This window comes from Phocoena sinus, chromosome 9 (assembly GCF_008692025.1).
Source record: "Phocoena sinus isolate mPhoSin1 chromosome 9, mPhoSin1.pri, whole genome shotgun sequence".
Lineage (NCBI taxonomy): Eukaryota > Metazoa > Chordata > Mammalia > Artiodactyla > Phocoenidae > Phocoena > Phocoena sinus.
In genome coordinates, this window is record NC_045771.1 from 62461028 (window position 1) to 62488982 (window position 27955).

At 39.1% G+C, this 27955-nt stretch overlaps 1 protein-coding gene across 11 annotated transcripts in view; it reads right to left on the reverse strand.

The window, feature by feature from the left end:
• The window catches only part of ICA1 (islet cell autoantigen 1), a 145309-nt gene that overhangs the window by 105299 nt on the left and 12055 nt on the right, over nucleotides 1-27955 (reverse strand). For 3 of the 11 annotated variants that reach the window (XM_032643867.1, XM_032643878.1, XM_032643868.1), the window contains exons 2-6: nucleotides 21618-21719; nucleotides 17587-17752; nucleotides 14014-14086; nucleotides 8277-8400; nucleotides 4141-4339 (exon numbers count right to left, since the gene is read on the reverse strand). In XM_032643867.1, the coding sequence (XP_032499758.1) occupies nucleotides 4141-4339; nucleotides 8277-8400; nucleotides 14014-14086; nucleotides 17587-17752; nucleotides 21618-21634 (579 nt within the window). In that variant the 5' untranslated portion in view covers nucleotides 21635-21719. The remainder of the gene's footprint in view (nucleotides 1-4140; nucleotides 4340-8276; nucleotides 8401-14013; nucleotides 14087-17586; nucleotides 17753-21617; nucleotides 21720-27955) is intronic. The other 8 variants (XM_032643872.1, XM_032643870.1, XM_032643875.1 and 5 more) reach the window with 5 other exon arrangements.

The following is a 27955-nucleotide window of genomic DNA, read 5'->3' on the forward strand; positions in this document are numbered from 1 at the left end:
CAAAGACAGGCACTTAATAAATGCTTAGATTCCATATATATGGAATCTAAGAAAAAAAAAATGTCATGAAGAACCTAGGGGTAAGACGGGAATAAAGACACAGACCTACTAGAGCATGGACTTGAGGATATGGGGAGGGGGAAGGGTAAGCTGTGACAAAGTTTCTACCAAACATAAAATAGCTAGCTAGTGGGAAGCAGCCGCATAGCACAGGGAGATCAACTGGGTGCTTTGTGACCACCTAGAGGGGTGGGATAGGGAGGGTGGGAGGGAGGGAGACGCAAGAGGGAAGAGATATGGGAACATATGTATATGTATAACTGATTCGCTTTGTTATAAAGCAGAAACTAACACACCATTGTAAAGCAATTATACTCCAATAAAGATGTTTAAAAAATAAAAAAGAAAAGAAAAGAAATGCTTACTAATGTTGCCACCGAGAGTTCTGTCATCGGGCCCGTGTTCTCAAAGGATGCCAGAATGAAACCAGATCATTTGCTTTGTTTAATTTTAAGTTTTTCATTCATCATTTCGGTCATGCTCACTGCGTGTTATTTAAAAAGTTGCTTAGCATCTTGAAAACACTAGGAAAAATGCCTTGGTTGGAAGTGAAAGTACATTTGATCTTGCTCTTCATTTATTTATACTTATTCTGCTCATTTCTAAAAACGAATGAAGAGCTCTGTAATTAACGTGGTGCTGTTACTGAGTCTGGCGGAGGTCAGAACAGGACATTTATTTCTCTCTGGTCCACTTCCCTCTTCATTCCCTGGGTATCCCTGTCTCATCTGTGGCTCGCCCAGCCTCAAGGCTTGGGCCCTTCCAATCCCTTCTCCCCACTGAAATCTAAGCGAGCTTGTGAGAACACAGATTGGATCATTCCCTTCCCCTTTTCAACACCCTTCATTCCCCTCGGCCCTCAGGGAGATGTCCCTTCAGCTGTGGTCTGCTTATCTGCCCCCCACCCCCTTTGCCTTTCACACTCTGGTTGCAGGGATCTGAAAGGAGCTAATCTCATCCTGTTTGCCTTCACCTAAAGGCCTTTGTCCACGTTGCTTCCTCAGACTGGCACTCTGCTCTGCTGTCCCTAGTCCCTCCGCCCTGCTCCTTCCCTCTCATCCTTCAGGGCTAGTTTAGATGCCACTTCCTCCAGGAAGCCCGCCCTGGGTGTTCCTGTGGCACCATGTGCTACCTGAGACAACGGTTCACCTTACCACACCGTGTTTACTTGCTCTGTCTCCAAGTGACTGCCCGGGACAGCAGGGCAGCCTCTGTGTCTGCTCACTCACTACTGTATCCCGCTGCAGGTGGCCTGGCACAAGGTGGGCTTCAATATCATTTGCTGGATGAATGAGTAAATGAATAAGTGCACACTAAAGATTGCAACCAGCCCGGGGGTGGGGGTCACAGTTGCGAAGTATGTATTAGAATGTTGTTTCCTCAGAAAGTATGAACCCAAAGAACAGAATTTAGTTCAGGATTCATCAGTTAGAATGTGAGGGAGGCAGCTGGCTCTGAGGAGACTAAATTTCCCCTCCCACGGTGACTCCAAAGGAGCTGGACCACTCTCCCAGAGGACTCAGAAAACACATTTCAGTAACACTTTCCTGAGAGATAAATGGAGACTCTGTTTAAAATGGAATCCCACTGGGCCAAAACACTAAAGCTGACTCAAAGTTAAGATTCATGCTATGAATTCCATGCAAACAGCAACCTCCACAATTTAAATTCATTCCAAAGAGGGCAGCAAGCCACAAACTAATAATGCTACTTCTTACCTGCAAAACCGTATATATCAATTTCCCAAACATTAAAAGGTCAGTTGCATGTGGTGGGAAAGCTCTACAGGTGTGAGAAGGCATGAATCTGGCACTCAAATGCCATGGCTCGCTTCTGGCCATCTGATATGGGTGCTAACTTGGACCAGCTGCTGGGCTGGCCCTGGGACTGTGGCAGTAAAGAGAACTAACCATGTCCCTGTCCTTGTGGAGAATCTAGTCTAATCAAGTATACACTTGAATACAGACTTCTTTTAAAAAAATTATTTCTCTAAATTCTAAGTACACCATGTTCAGCTATTAAATTAAATCCAGCACACATGGGATTGTGGAGTAAGGCATTGCTTCAGCTACTTCTGCATGGCAAAGGATTTTTTTTTTTTAAAAACCCATATTTTCCAAAATCGACAGATTGATGACACTACAGAGTGGGTACCATTTCAACATTCAAACCGAATGACAAAGGGCTTGGTTTATTTCATCCTTACACAGCTAGTAACCACCCTTCAAAACAAAACCAAATAAACACAATTTCACGCGAAATTCTCCTGCCTTCCAAAATAATTTTATGTTTACTTTATTACCTAGCACATAGAAAGTGCACAATAAATGTTTGTTGAGTGAATAAATCACAGGAGAGTTGTTACTATGAAAATGCTTTTGTCGATTTTAGGTACGTTCTTTAATTCCCTTCCTTTCCTCTCTTAAAGAAAAAATTATGCATATTTTCTAGGATTCTGACTTTCATTTCCCTGTCTGATCTTGTGCTAGTTGCTAGTTACTTAGGTGTCGTTTTCCTCCTCTGTAAAATAAAATCTGTGTCTTGGTTATTGTGAGGCTTAAATGAGGTAACAGATAGAGAGTGACTGGCATCACACCCTGCAGATAATGTTGGGTTTTTTGTTTCCTTTTTCCTTTTTTAACCTTTCCACTCCATCCTCCTCCAACCCCCAAATAAAGTGTCAAAGACAAACCAAATTACCAGCCTGATTAAAAAGTCAGGAAATTTCAAATGTAGCCTGGGCTTGCCAACATCTAGCGATCAACCTTTGAAAAGTTTTATTTACTATTTTGGGGCCTAAGGTTTTCTCTTTTATAGAATGAGTGAGTTTCACTAGCTCATCTTTAAGGAACTTCTCAGTTCCGATTTTCCATGAGCTCAGAAACCTGCCTTACTAAGGAATTGGATATTGCGAACACACTAATGCCATCTACGATCAGAAAGAAAATGGACTCTGAGTCCCTTCATAAAGATGGATTCTAAATTACAAACCAAAGTAAAACTTGCCTTTTAAAAGAATTTGTGTCAATCTAATACCTGGGTCAACAATTGGTGACCCTGTTATTAAGCAACAGAAGGCCCCTCTTTTCCCCCTCTCCACACATTCCCCCCATCCTCCCACATCCCACACATCTAACCTCCTGCACACCAGCAGGGTTTCCCATTCACAGCTCTGCAATGATGTACTTAGAAATCTAGGTATTTTAAGCAATACCACGATTACAAATGGATCATTTGAAGTGAGTTAGACAATTGACACAATATTATGTCAAACCTAACATTTGCTTGACTTTTTGGTTTTTCATACCCTGAAATATATCCAAGTCGACCAAACAAAGACCTACCGAGGTTACACACACACACACACACACACACACACACACACACACACACACACACACATCTCGCTGCATTTTCATAAATATTCAGTGTATGACTGCCACCTAGTGGTGCAATGTATCCTCGCAGGACCAAATCTCCAAACTGCTAAATGAACACGGACACTTAAACAAACAATGAAACATTGTTCCTCTGCTGCTCACCAGTCATTTCAGGGAAATTTAAGAGCATATCCATCTCCTCAGCTATCTATTTTTCCCATACAAATAGCTGAAGGGTCTGCTGCAGATGGAGTCAATGCCACATTATTTAATCCTACAACTAAACGCAACAAAGGCGCATTTTACTCTATTAATTTTAATATTCATTAGCAATTAAAAAGGATTTCCCCAATAGTCTGTTCTTACCTTCCGGTTTCATTTGGTCTAATCTTGATTTTTAGTTATGCATGAAGAAGCATCTACAAGTGACAGCCTTACAAAAAGTGCACATTACATGAAAATCTGACTTTAATTAAAACCAGTTACTAAATCCCAGCAATTTCCAGCTGTCTCTTCTATCTTATCCTTAGAGAATTATAGATCACATTAATTGGTATTCTGTCACGTAAAGAGACACCAGCAATGATTAATTGCATCCTTGGTGCTTTTGATTTACATCTTCTTTACTAGAGGGATTCAAATCACATCTCATTACCTTTCAGCAGGTACCCCTTTTGTTAATCCTCATGAAATCTCCTACCTTCCTGAACTTCTCCATTTGCTTGTAGAGGTCTGGATCAAGCTCCTGGGACACGTCCTTCATCCATAATAACGCCCCTCTGTATTCAGTCCGGCACTGCTCCATGCGGTTCACAGTCAGCCAAGTGTCCGAGATGGCCCGATGCCGAAAAGTCTCCACTTCTTGGTGAAAGCGACACAAAGGATTTCGCAAGGCCAACCTAGACAAGAGGGTAAAGCCACAATAGTGAAACTAAGAGGGCCAGCAATTTGAATCCTTGATAGCTTACCAGTCTTAAACTCATGAGCCTAGAATAGTGCCTGAAACATAGACGAGGCTGCAGAAATACTTGCTGAACTATAACTGAAAAGTATGTGAACGGATGAGTCAACCAGAGATGATTATCCATGTGCTGATCCCTTAGATTACTGTTACTTAACTATCACTGGGGAGTCTCTCCATCAGTATTGTTGGGGGTGGCCTCATGCCTGGGCAGAGTACTTCTTTAAAGCTGGAACCAATCTTGTGTTAACGGAGGAAGGTCAAGGCATGACTATTTCCCATTTCTTGGCCACTCCCTGCCCTCTGCCTCCCTGAAGGCTGGCTCTTTGGGAAGGCATGGATGTGTGCAGGATGAGGTCTCCCTGTCTAGGCCATTCTGGATTACTCTCCAAAGGCCAGGGCATCTGCTGCTTGCTTCAATAGTCACAGAGAATGAAGTACGAAAAGAAGCGTCTTTAAATGGTCTAGGAAGTGGGAGAAGTACATTTACTGAGGGTCTACTGTGTTAGGCACTTTCAGATAGGTTATGTGATTTGATTCTTATTTAAAAAAAAAAAAAAAACTTAAGGATAATACACCAGAAATGAATGTATATTATACAACGAAGTGGGTATAAAATAATTATAATACTGGTCATAACATACCATTATTTATTCAGCAAAAATTGTTTGATGCATATCAAACTTTGGATAAAATATTTATTTGGGAGGGGAAGGAGGATAGTGCTTCTTTCATCTTCCTCCCCCAAATGAGTAATGTCAGATGAATTATACTCTTAAAATACAGTCGTCTCCATGAAGCTGTGGGGCATAGGTTCAAAAAATAAAAGATTAGTATTTACATCTCAATTTAAGTGCAAACTTGTTAAGGTGAAGGGGAAAATGGTGTCAGTGAGCTGAAGTCAGCTCTTGGCAGTTCCATCAATGTCTGAAGACATATGCAGAGCACTCTAAGATTATAGATGGGGCAATAAACTGTTTAAAAGAAAAAAATTCCTTTCACTCTTTTCTCTGGTTTTCCTCTTATCTGTAAAGCATCATTGTTAAATATTCAGCACTTCTCTAAAAATAGCTTGCTCACATCATCCTACCTAGATGTTGCAGGCTGTTTTCAAAAACGTATTGTTGTGCCATAAAGTAAGCTTGTGTTTTATCACCATTGGATTAAATTTAATACTCACTTTTCATCAAACTGAATGGGCTGTTGTAGCAATGACTACCAAAGAAGTCAGTAAAACAAATGCTGGTATGAAGGTTTATAAAATTGGAGATTTCTATTTAAAGAAAGAGTCCTCAGCTGTTCCTCTAAGAATCCTGTTCATTTCTGGTCTCCTTTATCTCTTCCTTTAGAGTTTGCCAATTTTCCTAAACTGGCTGAAACAGAGTCTTGTGAATAAAATATTCTTGATTTCTTTGACTGTTATAAAGTTAGAAACCTTTGAAGATATAATGACATGATGATAGGTGTTCAGATCTTGAAGAAAAGAAAGAGGCATATAAAGTCACCTCATATTTTTCTGTAACTTGTTTCATATAAAATCAGAAAGGTGAAAACCCATTCACTTGTGGAATAAGGGACTGAGTCTAGACCAAGAAAAAATCCAATAACTGGAAACATCAAACTTCAGCGAAAGACTGGCCCACGTTTCCATTCACTAAAATCTACCCAATGGGAATAATTAATAAAGCACCCAAAGGTCTAATCCAAAGACGTTTTATTCTTTAGTAGGAAAAGGTAGAAGTGGACACTAGCGGACAGAGGGCTTGGGTTAAACGTAGCATGGCATGCCCAGATAATGGAATAACATGCTATGGACGTTTTTAAAAAGGTATATATGGACGTAAAGAAAGTTAGGATTATTTGAACAAAAAAATCAATTTGCTAAATAATCAGTATGCCATACTATTCAAAAATTGTATGGTATGCTGCTGTTTATATTAAAAATATATTCTGGCAAATCCCAAATTATGTCCATTCGAGGTTTGAGAATTCAACTTTATGGGAGTTTTATGTAATCTTCCTACCTTCCTCATGTGCAGAGAAGTAGTTTGGATTTCATGTGCCTCGTGAGCAGTTGAGTACCATGGAATCAGAGTCATCTTGCAGGAGGCCACCTTCCAAATTGCAAGCTACATTAATTTATGGATCCAGGGCAGTTTGCTGGTTTACAGTATCATTTACATTGTTTTGGTTGATTGCCTTTACTGTTTTTGTCTGTATCCGAAGGTTAGACTATATAAACTTAAGGTACTGTATGTTTTGTGAGATAACTTTGTACAAAACTATGAAAGTATATAACTGGATAGCAACATTATAAAATAATTATATGATCAGTAACAGTAACTCTTGTGGTGATTGTGTCCAAGGATTTGGCTTGTTTCCCATAAATGGATGGTAATCTTGGCATGAAGGTATGTATAAGAAGTTTTCCCACTGAAATTAGTGATAATTATACGTATAATTTAAGAAATATATAATGCTTATATATTTATAAATAAATATATAAGAATTTACGAAAGATTTTTCAAGAATCAATGATCCTTGTAAGACTGGGGCAAGCGTATATGCATTGAAAGTATCTATCAAGGGGTTAAAAGCAAGTCAATCTCTATTAGCAAAATTTGGGTTGTTTTTAATTTTCTCCTTTTGGTTTGTTCCTGTTTTAAAATTTTTCTAGAATGAGTATGTATTATTTTTGCAAGGAAAACAGTTATAAATAAGATTAAAAGGTACAATCAAAGATTATAAACCAATACTTCTCTTGGAAAATTGGGGTAGAGAACTATTGGAAATTGTTGCATTCAACTATGAAAGTTGGGGTCCAAATGTCATTAGAGTGAACCAGAATGCTCAGGAGGGGGAACCACTGAAAAATGCACACGTTTGGTTCTCTTTCTTTCCACCGCACCTTTCTTGGATCTTCATAGGAACACATGTATAACAGGTGGTGGCCTGCTTTTGGCCCACTGGGAGAGAAAGCAGTGAGGAAAAATTAACAGCAGAAGAAAATGTTGGACAGTTTGGGTGAGTGAAATTTTTGTGGCCCGAATATTTTTGGAGACTACCTACAAGCCTTATTTAGGTATAAAGTCTGCCTAATATTAGTGACTGACATTTTGGGGGGCTTGTTAGTTACTGGGGAAGGAGGAGGAGAGAAGGAATGTCACCTTCTCAGATACGAAGTGTGACTCTATGCAGTGGCTCCTGTTTATTCTACATGGACCTTGAACGTAAGTTACGGTAGTGTTAAAAAAGAAATCACTGATCTATTACAATCTTCTCTGCACCAGAGCTTCTCAAACTTGAATGTGCATGGAAAACAGCTGGGGACCCATTAAAATGCAGATTTGGATTCAGTAATTCTGGGGTGGGGCCTGGATCCTGCATTGCTAACAAACTCTCAGGTGAGGCTTTTGATGCTGCTGATCTAGGGTCTGAGCAGAACCGTGGAGGGCATCTTGAACAGCACCCCTCTCAAGTTAACTGCCCCCAGAGGGCACTCGGGGAACCCTTCTGCCTGGTCTCATTAAGCTCTTGCTTCAGTCAGCTGCTGGAAGGGGACTGGATGGATTGCTATGAGGAACACTGAAGGTCAAATCTAAGCCTAGGATAGCACTCATGGTGACCGGTGTATAACTATAGACCAGAAGAAATACGAAAACATGTTTTAAAAGTTAATAGGGAAGGAAAAAGATTATACATGTTACCCGAATCAGAGTTAAGTACGAACAGACTAACAACTGTGAACAGAGGAGCTCCTCAATCACAGGCAAGAGCCTTCTAAAGCCCAGTAGGAGGTTCCCTTCATGAATGAGTGGGTCCCAGGTTCTCAGGAGACCTCCCCCAACAACACAGCCCCAGTGAAGGCCACACACCTTTGCTGGGAAGAAAAGCAGAGGGCCTTTCCTGTCGCTTGCATCATTTTCCCTGCTCTGGTTTTATCCTGGAAGCCTTGGGATCGGAGAAATTTTCCCAGTTCGTTTTCTTCTTGAGACAAGACTGATGGAGAAAAGACCAAAAGGAGCCATGAACAATGAACATTTTTATTACAGAGAGGAGAGAGACAAATCACAAGGTCCTCTCTCTTCTAGAGGCAAAAACGAGACGAAATTAAATCCAAGTGGAAGGCTACAAGGTAAGCCTCCACCGCATTTAACTTTCATGCTGTTCTTCCATTTACGAAACGAGAGATCAAATTCACTTGAGTGCATCTGTCAGTGCGTTTGGTGCTCTGTAATCAGAACCAGAAAATGACCTCTGTACTGAAAAGCGAGCTGATAATGTGCTGCTTCGAGCTGAAATAAAAGAGTTGGGTCTGTCAAGTATGACTGTGGGAATCTTTTGTGGCTGCCTATAATGTAGGGCCAGTTTCCCCCTATTATTCCCTCTTCCTGACTTTTTGATCCCTGCTTTCTGAGTTACATTCCACTTGATTGTAAAGCAATTCAAATACCTTATCCATGGCACAGGTCTTGGCTGGAGCAGGGGGTGGAGGTTGAGGGTATGTAGGTAATCAAGTTGGTGACTTGGTGGATTTTTAAAATGCAGAGCTGGAACCCAGTCTGAATTGCTAATGCCTGATCTTGACCTTACTCTTTGTTCTTATTTTATAAAATTGAGGTATAACTGACATACAACATTGCATTAGTTTCAGGCGTACAACATAATGATTCAATATTTGCATATATTTGGCCTTATTTTTTAAAGACAACCTCAGAGGGTGCTATTGGTGAGAAAGTTACTGGTACAAGCTCTCTACAGACTGATTTGGCAGTAAATATTAAAAAGTCAGAATTGTACACATCTTTTGACGTTGTACTTCTGTTAGGAGTAAACTACGTCCTGAGGAAGTAGTAAAATGGGCACAAAGATGTATATACAGATATAATCATAGCCTAGGTATTTATAGTAGCAAAACATTCTCTTTCCCTACCTTGGGGACTGATTTGATCAATGCAGTGCATCCACACAATGGATGCGTGGGCTGCTAGGCAGCTACTGGTCCAAATACACGTTCACCAACAGCTGAGCCACAGGCAAGCAGTGACACGGAGCTTCCCAGAATGGTTTTTCTTTGAACACAGACTTTGCTAGGGACACACTTTGAACACTACTCTTATTTCACATTTCTGTACTGACGCATTTACCAATCATTTGTCTCTAAAAATGCTTTCTAAATGCTACCAGGATTCTTGTCTGCTTTCATAAACAATCCAGACTTCTTTCAGAATGCATCCCATTCCTGACACTATCCCCCCAACAACAGCTGTAAAACGTTAGCCAGGAACCAAGAATCCAAAAGTGAAGGTTAAAGCTCCGACTGCTTCCTTATTAATTTGTGACTAGCTTACACTCAACATTCCACGGAGAAGAGGCTTTAGAATCCATTCTTCCTGATGGTCAGTGACTACCCTCCTTCCTCTTCTGTTTCTCAAAATCAAGTTCATTGGTTAAAGCCTAGCTCAAAAGCTACTTCCTATGTGAAGCAGGTGATCCCTCTTTCTCTGTGACAGCAGCGCCCTCTCGGCACCTGGTAATGGGGTGTCCGTGGGTGGGCAATGTGTCTATCTTTCCCGTGAGAACCTAAGCTTTCTCAGGACAGGGACCTCATCCAAACTATGGATTCCCAAGGCTGAGCACAGAGTCTTATTCAGGGCACTAATTAAATGCTTATGAAATTGAACTAACTATAACTTTTGCCTTGTTATCGCTGTATACTTCACTCTAAATATTTATCTGATATTTATGTCCTGGTTCTAGGTAATTTTTTAAAATTCCTATAATTATATGAAGCTTTGTTGTTTTTTAATACCTTCCATTCTTCCTCCTCTCCACTTACTAATATGGGACTCAACTGCACAATAAGGAAAAATTTCACACTTTTGTTTATAACAGTATGAGGCTACTGTCACCTTTTTTACCTTGAAACCTCAAGTCACATACAAATGAACACATGAACTTAAGGCTAGGAAGAAACCAATTCATGGTACCTGAATGACTACAAGGGTGGTGAAATGTACTCTTTCCTAAATAAACCTAAGTAGATTGAAGCACTTGAGAATCCATTTTTGGTTATTTTACACACTTGAGGATTAAACTTGGACTGGAAAGACAGGCTTCATTTTAAGAGCTGGAATCTGGTAATGGGCAGTGCTGCTCAGAGGGAGGTGGAAAAAGTTTGAGTGGCATCAGGCTACAGGTTGGATGACTTAGTGATGACTGTGTCATCTTCCAAGAAGGGATGTTCATTCCTTAATTTTAATTTTAAAATTCAACTACTGAAATAAGTTTATAGAAGTTTAAAATTCAGGTGCAATACAGGTATCAGATAACTCAAATGTTTCTACTTATAAGGTTTCACTCAACTGTGACTTAATTCAGAGACAAATAAAAATCTTTTCATGTTTAACTCCTAATTAGATTTTCAGATGTGCCCTGATAAGGGAACCAAAGAACTACAAAACCAATTAGCTTGGCAGCATTAATTCACTTAGCACAAATTTATGGATGATCTCATATGTACTAGGCACTGTTCTTGTCACTGGGAATAAAGAGATGGACAAGACACATGAGGACGCTGCTCTGATGCAGTTTATGTTCAAGCGGCAGCAGACAGAAAATAAAAAATACAAAACTCAAAACAAAATCAAAACACAAGAAGAAAAATACCAGATTGGGGGCGGGAGGGTGGCGAGTAAGAGAGAGTGATTGGTAGCTGCTTTGGGCTGGGTGGTCAGGGAAGGCATCTCTGAGTAGGTGACAATTAAGCTGAGCTCTGAAGGATACGGGGCCACTAGAGACAATGGGGGCAGGGACATCCCAGATGGAGGAAACAGTGAGTGCAAAAGGCCTCAGGTCACATCGTGGGTAAGAGCAAAAGTGGCTGGAGAGGTGAACTGGGTCAGATTGTGTAGGAATTTGTAAGCCACGGAGTAGAAGTATACATCTTACTTTAAGTACTTATTGGAGGCTTTTCAGCAGAGAAGCAATATGATCCAATGTACATTTTTATTTATTTATTTTTAAAAATAAATTTATTTTATTTTATTTATTTAGTTTTGGCTGCATTGGGTCTTCCTTGCTGTGCGTGGGCTTTCTCTAGTTGCGGTGAGCGGGGGCTACTCTTCATTGTGGTGACTTCTCTTGCTGCAGAGCACGGGCTCTAGAGCACAGGCTCAGTAGTTGTGGCACACGGGCTTAGCTGCTCCGCGACATGTGGGATCTTCCTGGACCAGGGCTCGAACCCATGTCCCCTGCATTGGCAGGCGGATTCTTAACCACTGTGCCACCAAGGAAGCCCCAATGTACATTTTTAAAAAAACCTTTATTTTGAAATAATTTTAGGCTGATAGAAAAAATTGTAAATAGGATACAGAGTTCCTGTGTACCCTTCTTCCCCTAATGTTACATAACCATGGTAGAATGATCAAAATTAGGAAAATAACATTGGTACAATACCACTACCTAAACCACAATCTTATTGAATTTTCCTAGTTTTCCCATTAATGTCCTTTTTCTTTTCCAGGATCCCACATTGAGTTGTCAAGCCTCTTTAGTCTCCTTCAACCTGTGACAGTTCCTCAGGCTTTTTTGTCTTTTATGACCTTGCCGCCCTTTAAGAGTACTGCTCAGGAATTTTGTGGACTGTCCCTCAACTTGGGTTTGCCTACTTTCTCATGATTAGACTGGGGTTACAGACTTGGGGGAAGGAAACCATAGAGGTGGAGTGCCCTTCTTAGTGTTTCATATCAGGGCTACCGGAGATCAACACACATTATTACTGACGGTGTTAACCTCCACCATTTGGTTCATGTCATGTCTACTGGATTTCCCCACTGTAAAATTATGGTTTTTTCCTTTTGTAATTATTAAAAATTTGGGGGGTAAATACAGAAGACTATGTAAAGGTCCAGTTTCTCCTCAAACTTTCACTCACTAATTAAAACATCTTTCAGTGAATCTTGCCTGCCACAGTTCTTACTGTGGTATTTACCTAATGGTGATTCTGTGGTTCCCTCATTCTTTCTAGATTTATTAATTGCAATTATTTTATAAGCAAGAACTGTCTCTTCTCCCCCATTTGTTTTTTTTTTGTTTTCTTAGAAATAATAGCAGCATTTAATAATGTGAATGGATATAAGCTTAACACAAAAGTCAGATATATTTTTATTCTCCAGCAGCAAAAATATAGAAAACATAATTAAAGAGGGGATTCCACTTAGAACTGTATCAAAGAAATATTACATGCGTAAGAATAAATCCAAAAAATGATACCCAATACCTGTAAAGGAAAAATTCTAAAACTCTGTGAAGCAGTATTCAAGAGTACCCAACTAAAAAGATATAAACTATGTTTCTGGATAGGAAGACTAATATCAGTTGGTTTTTTTGTTTATTTCCACACACACTTAATGGACATTTATCTTACTTCATGGGCTCTAACCTAATACAATCAGTTATTTACTTTGTTGCTCAAATTGTCCCAGCTTTGACCACTGGGAGCTCTGGGAGATTGCTGACTGCGCTCTGACCGCAGTGCAGATGATGGGCTGGAGAAGGAAAAAGTGGAGGCAGGGAGATCAGTTAGGAAGCTGATGCAGCAAACCAAGTAAGAGTGCTGATGGTGGCCTGAACTAAGGCGGTGGCTGTGAAGAGGTACAGCAGGGAGAATCTGAAAGCAAAGTAGGTAACAAAATGGACCAGCATTTGTGGCTGACTGGATATGGGACAGAGGAATGTTGGGGGCAGTGTGTCATGTGTCTGGATTCCTCATACCCAAGACTGGAGTTCTAGCCCTGGAGAAGTCTTAGCTCAAACACTTAGTAAATAGTAACACAGGTAATTTACAAAATTCTGCCTCTAAGTCCTAGGATTTTGTACTTCCGAAAAACAGTCTTCATAAAAGATTACTAATGAAGGAAAATGCCCAACTGTTAATTTGTGATTACTGGAAAGGGGTTTGGCAGTAGTCAGAAACAGACAAACTTCTCAGAGTTTAGTCTCAGAAATACAGAAATTGTACTCTTAAATGACCTACAAATGGAAATTTAAAAACATACTAACATACAACTTGATATTTAGTATTTCAGAGACAACTTTGTTGGTAATGATTTTAAGATGGGATGATGATAGGAAAATCTTGTTCCCTAAAAAATCCAATATCTGACATAGAAAATGTTCAGGAAGAAGCGCTGTCAACAAAATATAGTCAATGAATTAACTGTTACCTTCTCTCTCCATGTGGTCATTTTAAAAGGAACAAAATTGGACATAAGAGAGCCTGGGCAATCAAATAAAAACAATGCCAAATCCCAAGATATAAAACTGAAAAAACTTTTTTATAATTAGGAAAATAAATGGTATGTACTTATCCATGGTAGACTCAATGTAAAATTCTTCTGTTATGGTACTTGCATTGAAAAACAGCCTATATAAAGAATTTCTGATAAAATGATTAAAGACCCCACCCCACCAATTAAGGAGCAAAGACAGACACTCCTAAACAGTGGTTTCCTTGTCTTGCTTCCTAAACATATAAAATTATATATTAAGGCAAAATATCCAATTTCTTACTGTCTATTTGGTCAATATTCACACTTATGGCATACTTACAACAGATTCTCTTTTGATAGAGTACAATTGCTTTAGACAAGTCCAGACAGGTTCTCTGAATCGAGTGAAACAGCTATAATAAAAATACAAACAAAATGCTAAACAGAACAGACAGCAGTGAAATAAAAAACAAATTATATTGAATATAACCATAGCATTTGATTTGCCCACTAAAAACAAGATCGTATGCCTAAATGAGCTTGGTGTTACGTGGTGTACTGAACAGAAAATGTGACCAAAGCTTTTAAATATGCTCCTATTTTTCTATATTTATTAGAATTCATCAGTTCTGCGATCTACATTGAGATCTGCAGAAGGATGATTTCCTCCAGACATTGAAATAATAGCTGAAAACCAGAAATCCTAAGTGAGGGGCCCAATTAGAGGACCTGGTAAACCAGAGACCCAATATTCCTTCATAATCGAATTTCTTTCTTTTACCACTTACTGTCTTTTTTTGTCAGATGGAAGATCTGTCAATTAAGCATCTTATTTAAAACACAACATTAGCTTACTTTGTGATCCTAATGCATTTTACGGCAGGCTTAAACAACTCTATAAAAACAAACAAATATCAATCAGCTGAATGTTCTGTCTGCTTTGAAGAGATCTGGTAAAGCGGGGTTTAGCTAGCAGCTCCTATCACTCATTATTTTCCCAATTATTTCATAAAATATACAGAGAAGAAACCTAATCTCATGCTATGGCCATAACAGAGAAAATTAAGGGAAAAGCAGGTGGACTGTATGGAGAAGTATCTCACTAGATTTTAACTTATGGTGGTTCTGGTCTTTGCTTCAGAAATGGAGACAGTTCAAGAGAAGACAGAACAATTGTAAACCAACTACACTCCTTTAAAAAGAAAAACAGAAGACAGAGCAGAGACTTCACACTTTCTCCATCCTCTGTCCACCGACTCAGAGACCAGGGCTGCTATCAATTAGAAAACCTGGCAGACAAACATTATGCCTCTGAGGAGCCATCCAGGGAAGCAGGGCAAGGCATTCTTCTCTCTCCCCTGGCTTACTGGCCATGGTGATGTAGCAATTATGCCCTAGTATTACAAAGCACTTCACAGTTGGGTCAAAACAGAAGATCGGCTTCATGATATAAATGATCAAATGTTCTAATAAAAATGAATGCATGCATATATACTTAGAAGATTAAAAACCATTCCTATGAATGCTTAATATGATAAATCTTGGTCATGTAGAATATGTTTTACTAAATCTCATTTCATTACACTTCATCCTCTACCTATTTAGGGAAAAAACAAAAACCCTTTACCATAAAACAAAACAGAAAATCAGCAGTCTGAGTATGTTCCTTAACAAATGCTTGATAACAGTATTCTGGGTCACAAACTATCAACACATAGTCATTCCTGAACATAGGAGCAAGGACGTTAAAAAAAGTATGTTCAAGAGCTATTCTGCTGTTGAATGACTTTTTAAAAACTGAAGTATAAATTAAATGCAATAAAATGCACACCTCTGGAGAGTTCAGTTCTGTGAGTTTGACAATTGTATACACTCTTGTAATCATACCCAAAGTAAGATAAGAAACATTTCCACTATCTAGTCAGTCTACTCTGCTGTGGCAACCACTAAAAGACTTCTGTCACCACAGGTTAGTTTTGTCGGTTCTTGTACTTAAGAACTGTTTTTCAGAAAATGATTTCATTAACAAGCAATTCTGACAAATATTTAAACTTAGTGAACATTTCTACATGAGCTTCCCAACAGACTGTAATAGAATCTGACCATCATTACGGCTTGGCATACAAGCTTTCTTTGCCAGCAGAATACAAGTTCTTGTTTCATCAGCTAGTCTTCTATGGATAACTTAGTTGAAAAGCACATCAAAATGGTCTGCACATCGTTTTCATATGCTTTATTGGTGGAATCCATTCTCTTTCTCTATAAACATCAACATCAGTATTAAAACATTCCTGCAACAGAAATCTTTATCATGTGTAAAATTATTAGTCACAGTTAAGTACTTTGGATGCTATGTGCCTAGGACAGCAGGTATTTTGACTAAAGTACAGTTGGTTCAGTGAAAATGCTGCTGCAAGAACCTAAATATAAACATTAAATTACTGTATTGTGTTTCACATACTAGAAAATAACATATTCAATTACTTTTGAGTAATGCTTGTATTTACTAGGTTGTTAAGAGGAAAAAAAAGATAAATCGATAAGATGTGAAAAGCATATGCAACTTACAATCATTTCAATTCTATTTAGAATACTAAAATCAGATAGAGGCTTCCTGGCTCTACTTTTTCTCCGTTTGAAGCAATCTCTGCTAGAACATCTCTGTCAAAGCCAGCTTCTGTTAGAACAATTCCACTGACAGGAGAAAGGGTTGGGAACTCATCTTAACTGCATTAACACGTACACTTATACAGTTAATACTTACTGAATGTGTACTGAGTGTCATGGAATCTGACCCCCTGGTGGAGGGAAGGCAGGCAAACAGACACTTGAGATAATTCCATGAGAGATGAGTACTATGAATAGTGGCCCTGGGTCTGGTTCTACCGTCAGATGCACAGAATGAATCTTATCCCTCTTCCACATGACAGGCCTTCCCAGAGAACTGACAATTAACATATTTCCCCTCAACCTCTCTGTTCCAGAATAACCATGGCTTGCACCACCCTGGTCACCCTTCTCAGAAAGCTTTATGAAATCTCGAGCTTTTGATTTTTGTCTCATTAAGTGTTCAGCTCAGTAACTTTAGCTTATGTATAAATTTAGATATCATTCTGAATTCTTATCAGACCACGTGACATGTTATCTCTCTCTGTGCCCTGTCATTCACAGAAGTGTTAAGTATGCTTTTTAAATTTTGGGTTTTTTAAAATTAATTTTAAAAAATTGATTTACAATTTTTTGTAAAAAAATTTTTTTGCAAAACTTTTTGTAAAAAGTTGATTTACAATGTTGTGTTAGTTTCTGCTGTACAGCAAATGCTTTTTAAATTCTGATCTAAAGTACTGGCAGAATGTCCAGCAATCAGGGAATTAGTGGGCCTTTAACCAGTTGTACTAGTATTCAAGGATCATTCAGATATGAATTCAGCTTACTGTATTATTAACTAGTCTAACTAAATATTGGTTAATTCAATTCTAGAATTTTCCAGGATTCAATACAAGCTTATTAGACTCACTTTCCAGGATTTTTTGCCGTCATCCTGTTTTCTTTTTTTTTTCTAAATGTAAACATTTGTCTGACCCTAGTGTTGCTATCACTGGTAATGGCTCTCTGAGTGCATTAATGTTTTTCAACAAACATTTATTGAGAATTTACCACACTCCATGCATTCCAACGAAGTGCTTGAAAAACAAATTAACTGAGGCATACTGGGGGTTACAGGAGAATTTGTGGGTTTTTAAAAAATATGCTGGGATTGAGTTAATCTGATCCTAGATTTTCCTTATGAACTAGCTGTTTGCAGTATGTTTTCAAATACAAAGCACACCTATGTTTACCCCCGTGAATACATTCTCAGACCCTGAGCCTAGCAAGGTGGCTGTGCTGGGGCTGAGGGCAATGAAGCGCTCACCTCTAGCTTGGCATCCAGGTCTGCGTCGGAGGCAACGACGTGTTCGTCTTCCTTCTTCCCTGTGGCTTTAATAAAGGCCTGCTTCGTTTCCCAATACTTCTGCTGCATCTTATTTACAACTGATTTATCTTGAGCATATCGATCGTGTAAGTCCCAGGGATAACTGCTAAAAGGCATTCGAAGAGCCATTTTACTCATGACTTTCAAAAAAGTTAAGATATTATAGTGTGAACAAATGTATCCAAACATTTACAACATTAATAAACATATAAGTACTTTCTTACATGGTTATTACACCAAAAGGTTAATCAAGTCTGACTTATACCAAAACCTTAAAAGTTAGTGAGGAAATTAAGAAACTTTTGCAGGAAATTGAGAAACTAAACCTTGAGGAGTTTAGATATCCAAAGACTGGACACACTCCTTTCAGAAGTAGACAAAGTGAGGCCAAGTCAGGCAAGGTGACTGCCTCAAGCACCCCAGTGAGTCAGAGATAAAGCCCAACCACCAATGTTCTCTCCAGCCCAGCCTTACGGCCAACAATGAAGTGATGGCAGAAAAGTAGAGATAAGGGGCTGAAAAACAGCATACATCAAATCTGTCACAGAGGTACCTAACACAGTCAAACTCATAGAATCAGAGAATAGAATGGTGGTTTCCAGAGGTTGAGGAGGAAATGGGAAATTACTAATCAACGGGCATACAGTTTCCACCGTGCAAGGTGAGTAAGTTCTAGAGATCTGCTGTACAACACTGTGCCTAGAGGTCACAGCACTGCATTCTACACTTAAAATTTTGTTAAAAGGGTAGATCTCATGTTTAGTATTCTTACTACAGTCAAATAAAATTTTGAAAAAAGTATTAAAAAATTGATTATGTGTTTCTCATACTAAAACTTTAAATTCTTAAACATAAATGCTTAAAATACCGATAGGAAGCCATTCTTCAGGAACAGCACAGTGAAGATCATATCAAAAAATATGTAAGGAAGAAATTGGAAAAAAATTCAATTCAGAATGAAATGGACTTCTGTAAAAGTGACCAGGGTACCCAAATATTGACAGAAAGTTTGCCACTGGTGTTCCAGCCCTCCTTGCTTTGTCTACACCTCCCTCCTGTCTAAGGTTCCTGTCCAAAAGCTCACACAAGACCCCCAGGCATCTCCCTCTGCAGACATGTAACTTCTTCCACCCCATCCCATTAGCACTCAAAATGTGCCAGACTTGTGTCCTAAAACAGAAATTGCTTTATACTACTATACCAAAATATGTATCTCAAAACTCGATGATTTACACTCTCCTGCCAGATAACATTTACAAGTTTCAATTCACACATTTGTTCTTAAAAAATCAGAGTTTCAGATGACTTCCTTAGCAATGGTTATCTTTGGAAAGAGGAGAAGGATTATGGTTTACTTTATGTCTTTCTGCATCATTTCAAAGTTTGGAATAAGTCCAGATATTTCATGTACAGGCATGATGACTGTACTTAATAATATTGTATTCAACACTGGAAATAGGCTAGGAGAGGAGCATTACTCTTCATGTGCACTCATCACACACAAAAAGTGGTAACTATAAAAGGAGATGATATGTTGGGACTTCCCTGGTGGGGAAGTGGTTAAGACTCTGTGCTCCCAATGCAGGGGGCCCAGGTTTGATCCCTGGTCAGGGAACTAGATCCCACATGCATGCCACAACTAAGAGTTTGCGTGCCACAACTAAGGAGCCCGTGTGCTACCCACCTGCTGCAACTAAAGACCCAGAGCAACCAAATAAATTAATAAATAAATTTAAAAAGATGGTATGTTAACTAGCTTGACTGTAATAATCATTTCACTATGCATATCAAATTATATTGTACACCTTAAATATATATAATTTTAATTTAAAACATATAAATAAAAACCATTTTATTATGAGCTTAAATCAGAGAAAATAAGATGAAAATATGTATAACTTTTATGTAAAAGATAATCCCTCTACACAGTATGTGCATTAAAAGATGGTAAGAATATACTCCCCCAAACTGTGGCTACTTCAGGGGAAAGGAATTTTAAGAGTGGGGACTAGGATGGATTTCTTTCTATTGTGGTTTTTGTTTTTGTTTCTGTTTTTTTTGCGGTATGTGGGCCTCTCACTGCTGTGGCCTCTCCTGTTGTGGAGCACAGGCTCCGGACGCGCAGGCTCAGCGGCCATGGCTCACGGGCGCAGCCGCTCCGCGGCATGTGGGATCTTCCCGCACCGGGGCACGAACCCGTGTCCCTTGCATTGGCAGGCAGACTCTCAACCACTGCGCCACCAGGGAAGCCCAGTTTTTTTGTTTTTTTGGTCAAAGGTCATAGATTAACAACAAAAAAATTCTATTCCAAGAGGGAAAAAAAGGACTTTAGAGGTCATTTAGTGAACATGCCTCACCCGTTATTTAACAAATGAGGAATCTTAGGTTTCAAAACGTTAAGAATCTTGCCCAAAATCACACAGGATTAAAATCCAAGGCTCTAAATCCAGTGTAGTGCGCATTTCAATGTTCTCTGCAGCCCTTGTACTTCAGCAGCAAGCAATGAGGTGGCACAGTAATGGGAAAAGGACTATGGGGAAGGGCTCATCTCCTGGGACTCTCCAATCTCTCCTAGGTGGATGACAACTACCTACTTCCCTGAGCCTGCTGCCAGGATATGACAGCCACTACGAGGGTCACAGGATGAAGCCATCCTTTTGTCTTAATGAGGCAAGCTGGAACAATTAAAAAAAATAGTCTGACAACTCTTACAGAGCTGTCAAATGGGGATACTCAGGGAAACTAAATCCCTTAGCTATTTATTAATTACCTTTTAAAGCTCATTACATTTTAAGACATGCAAAGTACTTTTAAAGTTTGACATTTGATATTACAGAGGACTTGGACCTGATTGCTTCTCTACTGAGAGAGGAGGGATTAAGAAGTATATTCCTTGGGGCGCTAACCGTAGCGCAGCGGTTAAGAATCCGCCTGCCAGTGCAGGGGACACAGGTTCGAGCCCCGGTCCAGGAAGATCCCACACGTCGCGGAGCAACTAAGCCCATGCGCCACAACTACTGAGCCTGCGCTCTAGAGCCCATGAGCCGCAACTACTGAAGCCCGCGCACCTAGAGTCCGTGCTCCGCAACAAGAGAAGCCACCGCAATGAGAAGCCCACGCACCGCAACGAAGAGTAGACCCCGCTTGCCACAACTAGAGAAAGCCTGCACGCAGCAACAAAGACCCAACTCAGCCAAAAATAAATAAGCAAATAAATAAATTTATTTTAAAAAGTATATTCCTTATTATAATCAATTGTACCTTTGAAAAATGAAAATATGCAATGCACTTTTTCATGATACAAATTAAAGAAGGTAAAAAACGACAAAGATCTGCTTGCCCAGTGGATCAAGGTTTCAGAAGGGTTCAGAAACACTGCTTGTAACAGAACTGGAATTTATAAGTGGTTTAACATGCTGTTAGATGCTTTATAGGCATGTAAAAGGCAGTGATAACACTGTCATGTAATTACCACATCTATTTTATTCAGCATCATCTACTTCCAACCATGACTGACTCCTGAATGTTCATGAAGGTTGAAGTCATGACTATATATTAATGAGTCTGAGTTATTTTTATTGTTATTAGTTATATTGTTATTTTATAGCTGCCCTATATAAAATTCCCTTATAACCCTAATAGTTGAAGTTGTAAATAAGACAGATTAAAAAATGTATCAACTCATTACACTGAAAAAAATGGTGGTAAGAAAAGCCATTGTTAGATTCCCAGGAGAAAGTTACACATAAATGAATTTCTTAGAGAATATTTTTGGTTATTGGTTTTCATATTACATTTAGTAGGGATACTGAAAACTTGACTATATTCAACATTGGGTATAGGCTAACAGGTTATTTACTGCTATTGTGACTCTTGATTTTTCCATTCAGTAGACATTTATTGAGCATATACTACGTGCTTTCCTCTTTCATTAGCCTCTCCCAGTTCAGAAGAGACAACAAATTACTTACCATTTGTGTCCTGACATGTTTCCTTCTTCTTCCTTTTCTACTGTTGATGATTTGGGGAGAAGGGACAGGGAAAAAGCATGAGAGGATAAGTTATATTATAACCTGAAATAAAACAAATATGTTTAACAGTTACACACTATATTATAATTATACATTAATTTGACACATATAAAGTTTTTCAATCTAAGCCATTTCTAGTTGTATCTTGGGGGCCAAACATTACTACACAGTATCACTGTACCCCAATGTCTAGAGTAGTTTAGTTAAGTAACACTGGAAGAAATATCCTCAATGAAGTTTAAGAAGTGAACAGGCAAGTTGAATGAAAAAAGCAGGTTGCAAAAGACTACATAAAATATGAGATCGTAACATTCCAAACAATACTCTGTATTGTTGAAATATACAAACATTATAGAGTGAAGGTATAAAGAATTGCATATGAAGGACGAACACTAAATTCCAAACAGCAGTTACCACTGCAGTGGGGATGGGGAATATTATTTGAGAGGAGTATACAGGGACTTTGTACCCATAATATTTTTGATAAGCTAGGTGGTGAGTATACTGCATCTGTCTGTCTCTTTACAGATTTAAAATCTTTCATAATCAGTATTTCTAGAAGGTAAACCAACACATTGCAAAAACAAAAACAAACAAAAAGAATTGATAACCCAGAACAAGATACCAAGAAGGGTACAAAGGAGGAAAATGAGATTATTTCAGTTTTGACCAACCAAGTACTGTATTTTCATCTCATTAGTAAATATGGGAGTCACTTGATGCCTTTGCCCCTCACTCCACTTGCCCCCCTCGTGGGAGCTAGCCAACCCCAGGGAGGGGCAGAGACAGCCAGCCCAGCCACACTTGCCTACCAGTTACTGGAAAGAACGGAGAGCTCGCTACCTAAAGGAATGGCCTCTGACCAGACACAGACTGCTGGCCACTGGAGTGAATGCTCAGAGTGTGAATGCTCTGGCTACTTCAACAACATAAACCCAATCGTTCTCCCTCTGCCTCAGAAACGGTCCTAACAACCAGGACCCCTAAAATGATCAGAGTTTCCAAGGCTTTTTTTTTTTTTAATTTATTTATTTGGGTGCACCGGGTCTTAGTTGCAGCACATGGGATCTTTGCTGCTGCATGCAGGATCTTCATTTGCGTCATGCAGGTTCTTTAGTTGCAGCATGTGGGATCTAGATCGTTCCCTGACCAGGGATTGAACCTGGGCCCCCTGCATTGGGAGCGCACAGTCTTAGCCACTGGACCACCAGGGAAGTCTCTCCAAGGCTTTTAAAAAATGTTTTGAGGGAACGCAATTGAGGTGTTGATATTCCAGGCTTCAGGTACGGGGACAGGAAAGAGGAAGAACATTTTCTTAGAGTGTCCGGATGCCTCTGAAATGACAGCATCCCGTAACCAGCATCTCTCTTCTTCCTGGAGAGCATCCATGTGCTTTTTGGCCATTTGCATATCTTCTTTGGAGAAATATCTATTCAAGTCCTTTGCCTATTTTTTTAATTGGGTAATTTTTTTGTTATTGCATTATAGGAGTTCTTTATATATTCTGGATATTAACCCCTTCTTTGATATATGGTTTGCAAATATTTTCTCCCATTTGGTAGGTTGCCTTTTCACTGTTGATTGTTCTGTTTGCTGCAATTTTTTGATTATTAATATATTTAACAATGAGTTCTTTATAGTATAATAGAAAATAAAAATCACTAAACAAACTGCCCTTTTCCTGAAGTTTCAGGCTATTCCCAGATTATGGTGCCATACAGCAGTGTTCCTCATAGTATTGCTTACAAGTCAGTTACGCAGGAATCTTCTGGGGTGTTAACATGCAGATTCCTGGGCCCCATCCCTTACCTACTACTGAACTAGAGTTTCTGGAAATGGGTTTGGGAATCTGCATTTGTAAGGGGTTTTGCAAGTGATTCTTAAGCACATTAAAGTCTGAGAACCACAGCTAAATGGCACAAAGGAAAAATCCTCTCTAGAAATAGATCATTCTTGAACAAACTTCTGGATTATATATGGCACTTGAACAAAGGAATCACGGGTGGCAAAATCAGGTCAGCCTACAGAGGATATCTGAATGTCTCATGAGATGGCAGTTGCAGCCAGCACTTGCATCTCTTTTAATGTATGTTTCAGTCCCATACACCAGGGACAATCAATAAACATTTTAAGATTTACCGACAAAATCCATCTCATCTGGCCTATCACCTTCTAAATCCACAGTGTCAAAAGAACTACTTAAAAAAATTGTTATAATTCTCATCTGTTCATTCATTTCATTTCCACAGTTTGATTTATCAAACATGCATCGAGCATTTAATTAACATGTGGCAGGCACTGTCCCTGGCCTCAAGGAACCTATAGTCTAGATCAGCTCTGTCCAATAGAAATATACTATGAGCTACATAAGTAATTTTAAATGATCTAATAAACATATTAAAAAAGTAAAAAGGAATAAACCCACACATATATGGTCAATTAACTCACGACAAAGGAGCCAGGAATATACAATGGGGAAAGGACAGTCTCTTCAATAAATAATGTTGGAAAAACTGGACAGCTACATGTAAAAGAACAAAACTAGACTAGTGTCTCACACCATGTACAAAAATAAATTCAAAATGGATTAAAGAATTAAATGTAAGACCTGAAACCATAAAACTCCTAGAAGAAAACATAGCCAGTAATCTCCTTGACATAGGTCTTGGCAATAACTTTTTGAATCTGACAACAAAAGCAAAAATAAGTAAGTGGGACATCATACTAAAAGGCTTCTACTTTCTGCCTAGCAAAGGAAACCATCAACAAAATGTAAGGCAACCTACTGAATGGGAGAACATATTTGCAAATCATATATCTGATATGGGGTTAATATCCAAAATATATAAAGAACTCATACAACTCAATTAGCAAAAGCAATCTGATTAAAAGATGGGCAGAAGATCAGAATAGACATTCTTCTCAAGAAGATGGACAACAGGTACATGAAAATATGCTTAGCATTACTAATCATCAGGGAAATGCAAATCAAAACCACAATGAGATATCATCTCAAACCTTTTAGAATGGCTATCATCAAAGGCAAGAAATAACAAGCACTGGCGAGGATGTGGAGAAAAGAGAACCCTTGTGCACTGTTGGTGGGAATGTAAATTGGCATAGCAACTATGGAAAACAGTATGGACGTTCCTCAAAAGATTAAAAATAGAACTACCATGTGATCTAGCAGTTCTACTTCTGGTTATTTACCTAAAGAAAATGAAAACACTAACTCAAAAAGATATTCACACCCCCATGTTCACTGAAGTCTTACTTACAATAGCTAACACATGGAAACAACTTATGTGTCCACTGATGGATGAATGGATAAAGAAATTGTTGCCTCTGTGTGTGTGTGTGTGTATACACACACATACACACGTACTTATAATGGAATATTATTCAGCCATAAAAAAGAAGGAAACCTTGCCATTCACAACAACATAAATGTACTTTGAGGGCATTATGCTAAGTGAAATAAGTCAGGTAGAGAAAGACAAATATCTTCTGATCTCTCTTATATGTGGAATCAAAAACACAGAAACAAAACAAAAAAACAGGCTCATAGATACAGAGAACATATTGGTGGTCACCAGAGGTGGGTGGTGAGTGGCTGGAGAAATGGGTGAAAGGAGTCAAAAGGTTAAAAAAACACGGGCAAGTATACAAATAGACACCTTACCATACAAGATATACAAATGGGAAAAAAATCATATACAAAGACCCTGATAATAAGGGGATTATAAGAAAATAACAGATATGAGATATCCTACACATTGATTAGAATGGTTACATTCCAAACAAACAAACAAAGCTGAAAATACCAATCCTAGCAGGAATGTAGAATAACAGGAAAGTTCATTCATTTTTAAAAAAAAGAAAAGAAAGAGTAAAAAATTTAAATAATATATTTTATTTAACCCAATATATCTAAAAATATTATTCAACAGGCAATCAATTAAAAAATTACTAACTATACTTTGCATTCATGATTTTGTATCAAGTCTGAAAACTGGTATGTATTTTACACTTATAGTACATCTCAATTGAGACCAGCCATATTAAATGCTCAAAGGCTAGATGTGGTTATTGGCTATAATATCAGGCAGTGCAGGCTGAGCAGGAAAGACAGACGTATATAAACATAATTTCTAGATCCAAGACTCTTGACATTTGCAAGAGACATATAAAAAGATCTTCATGTATTCCCAAATTTGTAAACTCTGCTGTAAAAATATCATTTTCCCTTTAAAATACAATAAAGTCTATGTTTAGCTAATACTTCAATTCACGATTCTGCAGAGGAAGCTCTTTCTCCACTTCTGCCACAAAGCACTTATGAAAGAAGCCCAAAATGAATGGTATCAGGTCTCAAGGTTGTTAATAGCACAGAGAAGACTTGCTAAAGTTCTACTTGTGGTCACCTTACCTTAGGAGACAGGCAAGGAAGAGCAAGTATCAAGTTGCTCACGGACTGTGAGTCCCATGATAAGAAAAAGAAAAGCACCAATATTGTTAAGTTCAGCATGACTTGACCACATGAATGCTTGTGTTTCACTAAATTCTGTCTCCCCGGGGACAAAGCAGATGAGCCAATAATATTTAAGACCTACTCAAAGAAGTACGGGGGCTCCCCTGGTGGCGCAGTGGTTGAGAGTCTGCCTGCCGATGTGGGGGACACAGGTTCGTGCCCCGGTCCGGGAAGATCCCACGTGCCGCGGAGCGGCTGGGCCCGTGAGCCATGGCCGCTGAGCCTGCGCATCCGGAGCCTGTGCTCCGCAACGGGAGAGGCCACAGCAGTGAGAGGCACGCGTACCGCAAAAAAAAAAAAAAAAAAAAAAAAGTACGGGCCCAAGAGTTAATAAATCAATGAAAAGTTAGTTCCTAATTTTGATGTAGCAACCCTGAGAGTGGGAGGATGAGTGAGTGAGGAAAAGGTTCTATGTCTAAGACAAGTAATAAAGGGGAAAGATGTCTCCCTACTCAGAGGTGGGACTGCTGCCGATGCCAGCACCATCTTCTTGGGTGACACTAAGACAACCGACCTAATCCTCTTAGACCTTCCCAGGCTGCACCGTGATGGAATTATAATACTTCCACCTCAGGATCCGAGGCCAGGCATTAAAAGCAGGAGCTGTTCTCTGACACACACATGTGGCTGTGAGACCATCTCGCCACATGGGGAAAACTGGGAGAAGTGGGAGCAGGGATACTTTGTTCAGATTTCCTACAGGGGTTCTGTGCAGTCATTATGTTCATTCTCCTCTATGCTTTTCTTCATGCTTGGTATGTTGAGTCTTCAATTTTATCCACCCATGTGGACAGACCACAACTGTCCCACTTGTTTTTATTTCCAATAGCCATTGAAAAGCCATTTTGAACACACTGGTTGGCCAATACCTAAGCAAAAGTTTTTTCCAAATACCCCAAGGTTCATAGAACACTAAAGCAAGCCTGGTTTAAACAAAGTTTGATGCATTGCTACAAAGAGGATTCGGTCTGTCCGTGGCTGCCTCCAACCCTGATACTGGATTTTCCTCCTTGGAAATGTAACATGGCAGAGTATTTTCATTCCATACAGGCTGCCTTCAGCTGCTCTGAACATTTGTTCCGGCCCAGAACACTTCTCTATGAGTTTATGAAGTTAGCTGATAGCACCTCTGATTACATTTGAATTATGCAAAGAGTCTAAAATTCTTGAGCCAACGCTTACTCAGAGTAAAGGTAAGATGAGTAGTTATATTTCACCATATCAATATTCTCAACCCACAAAAATATTTCAGTAAGCTTCCTCTTGACTCACATTTCCTAAGTGTGTCCTGTTTCTTATGCAGTTTCATGCCTCAAATTAATTATCTTTCCAACTTTAGCAGTAGGTTTTTCTCTTCCCTCAGTGAGCAGGTTTTCTATTAGTTGGAGTACTAGCTGAAACTGAGTCCAGAATCCCTTTTTCCTATATCTGTACTGAGCATATGGTGGATTCTCTTGAATTGCAGATCGGAGCCACAGCCAAATTTGTCATTTGTCTAATTTATTCAAAATCTCTATTTTCTAACTAAAAATTGTCACCATCTTAGAGCACTTCAGTTCTGTTGTGCACACCAGCATTTAGCTTTCTTTGGGAAGTGGGCCATTTTTCCCCCCAAAAGAAACACACTTTTCAAGAGAACAGAACAGAGTCTTACAGTGATGTGGGTGCATGGGGGTATGTTTGAATCATCCCATAGTAAAATCACTCATACCCAAACACCAGCTTCATGACACCACATGTCATTGAA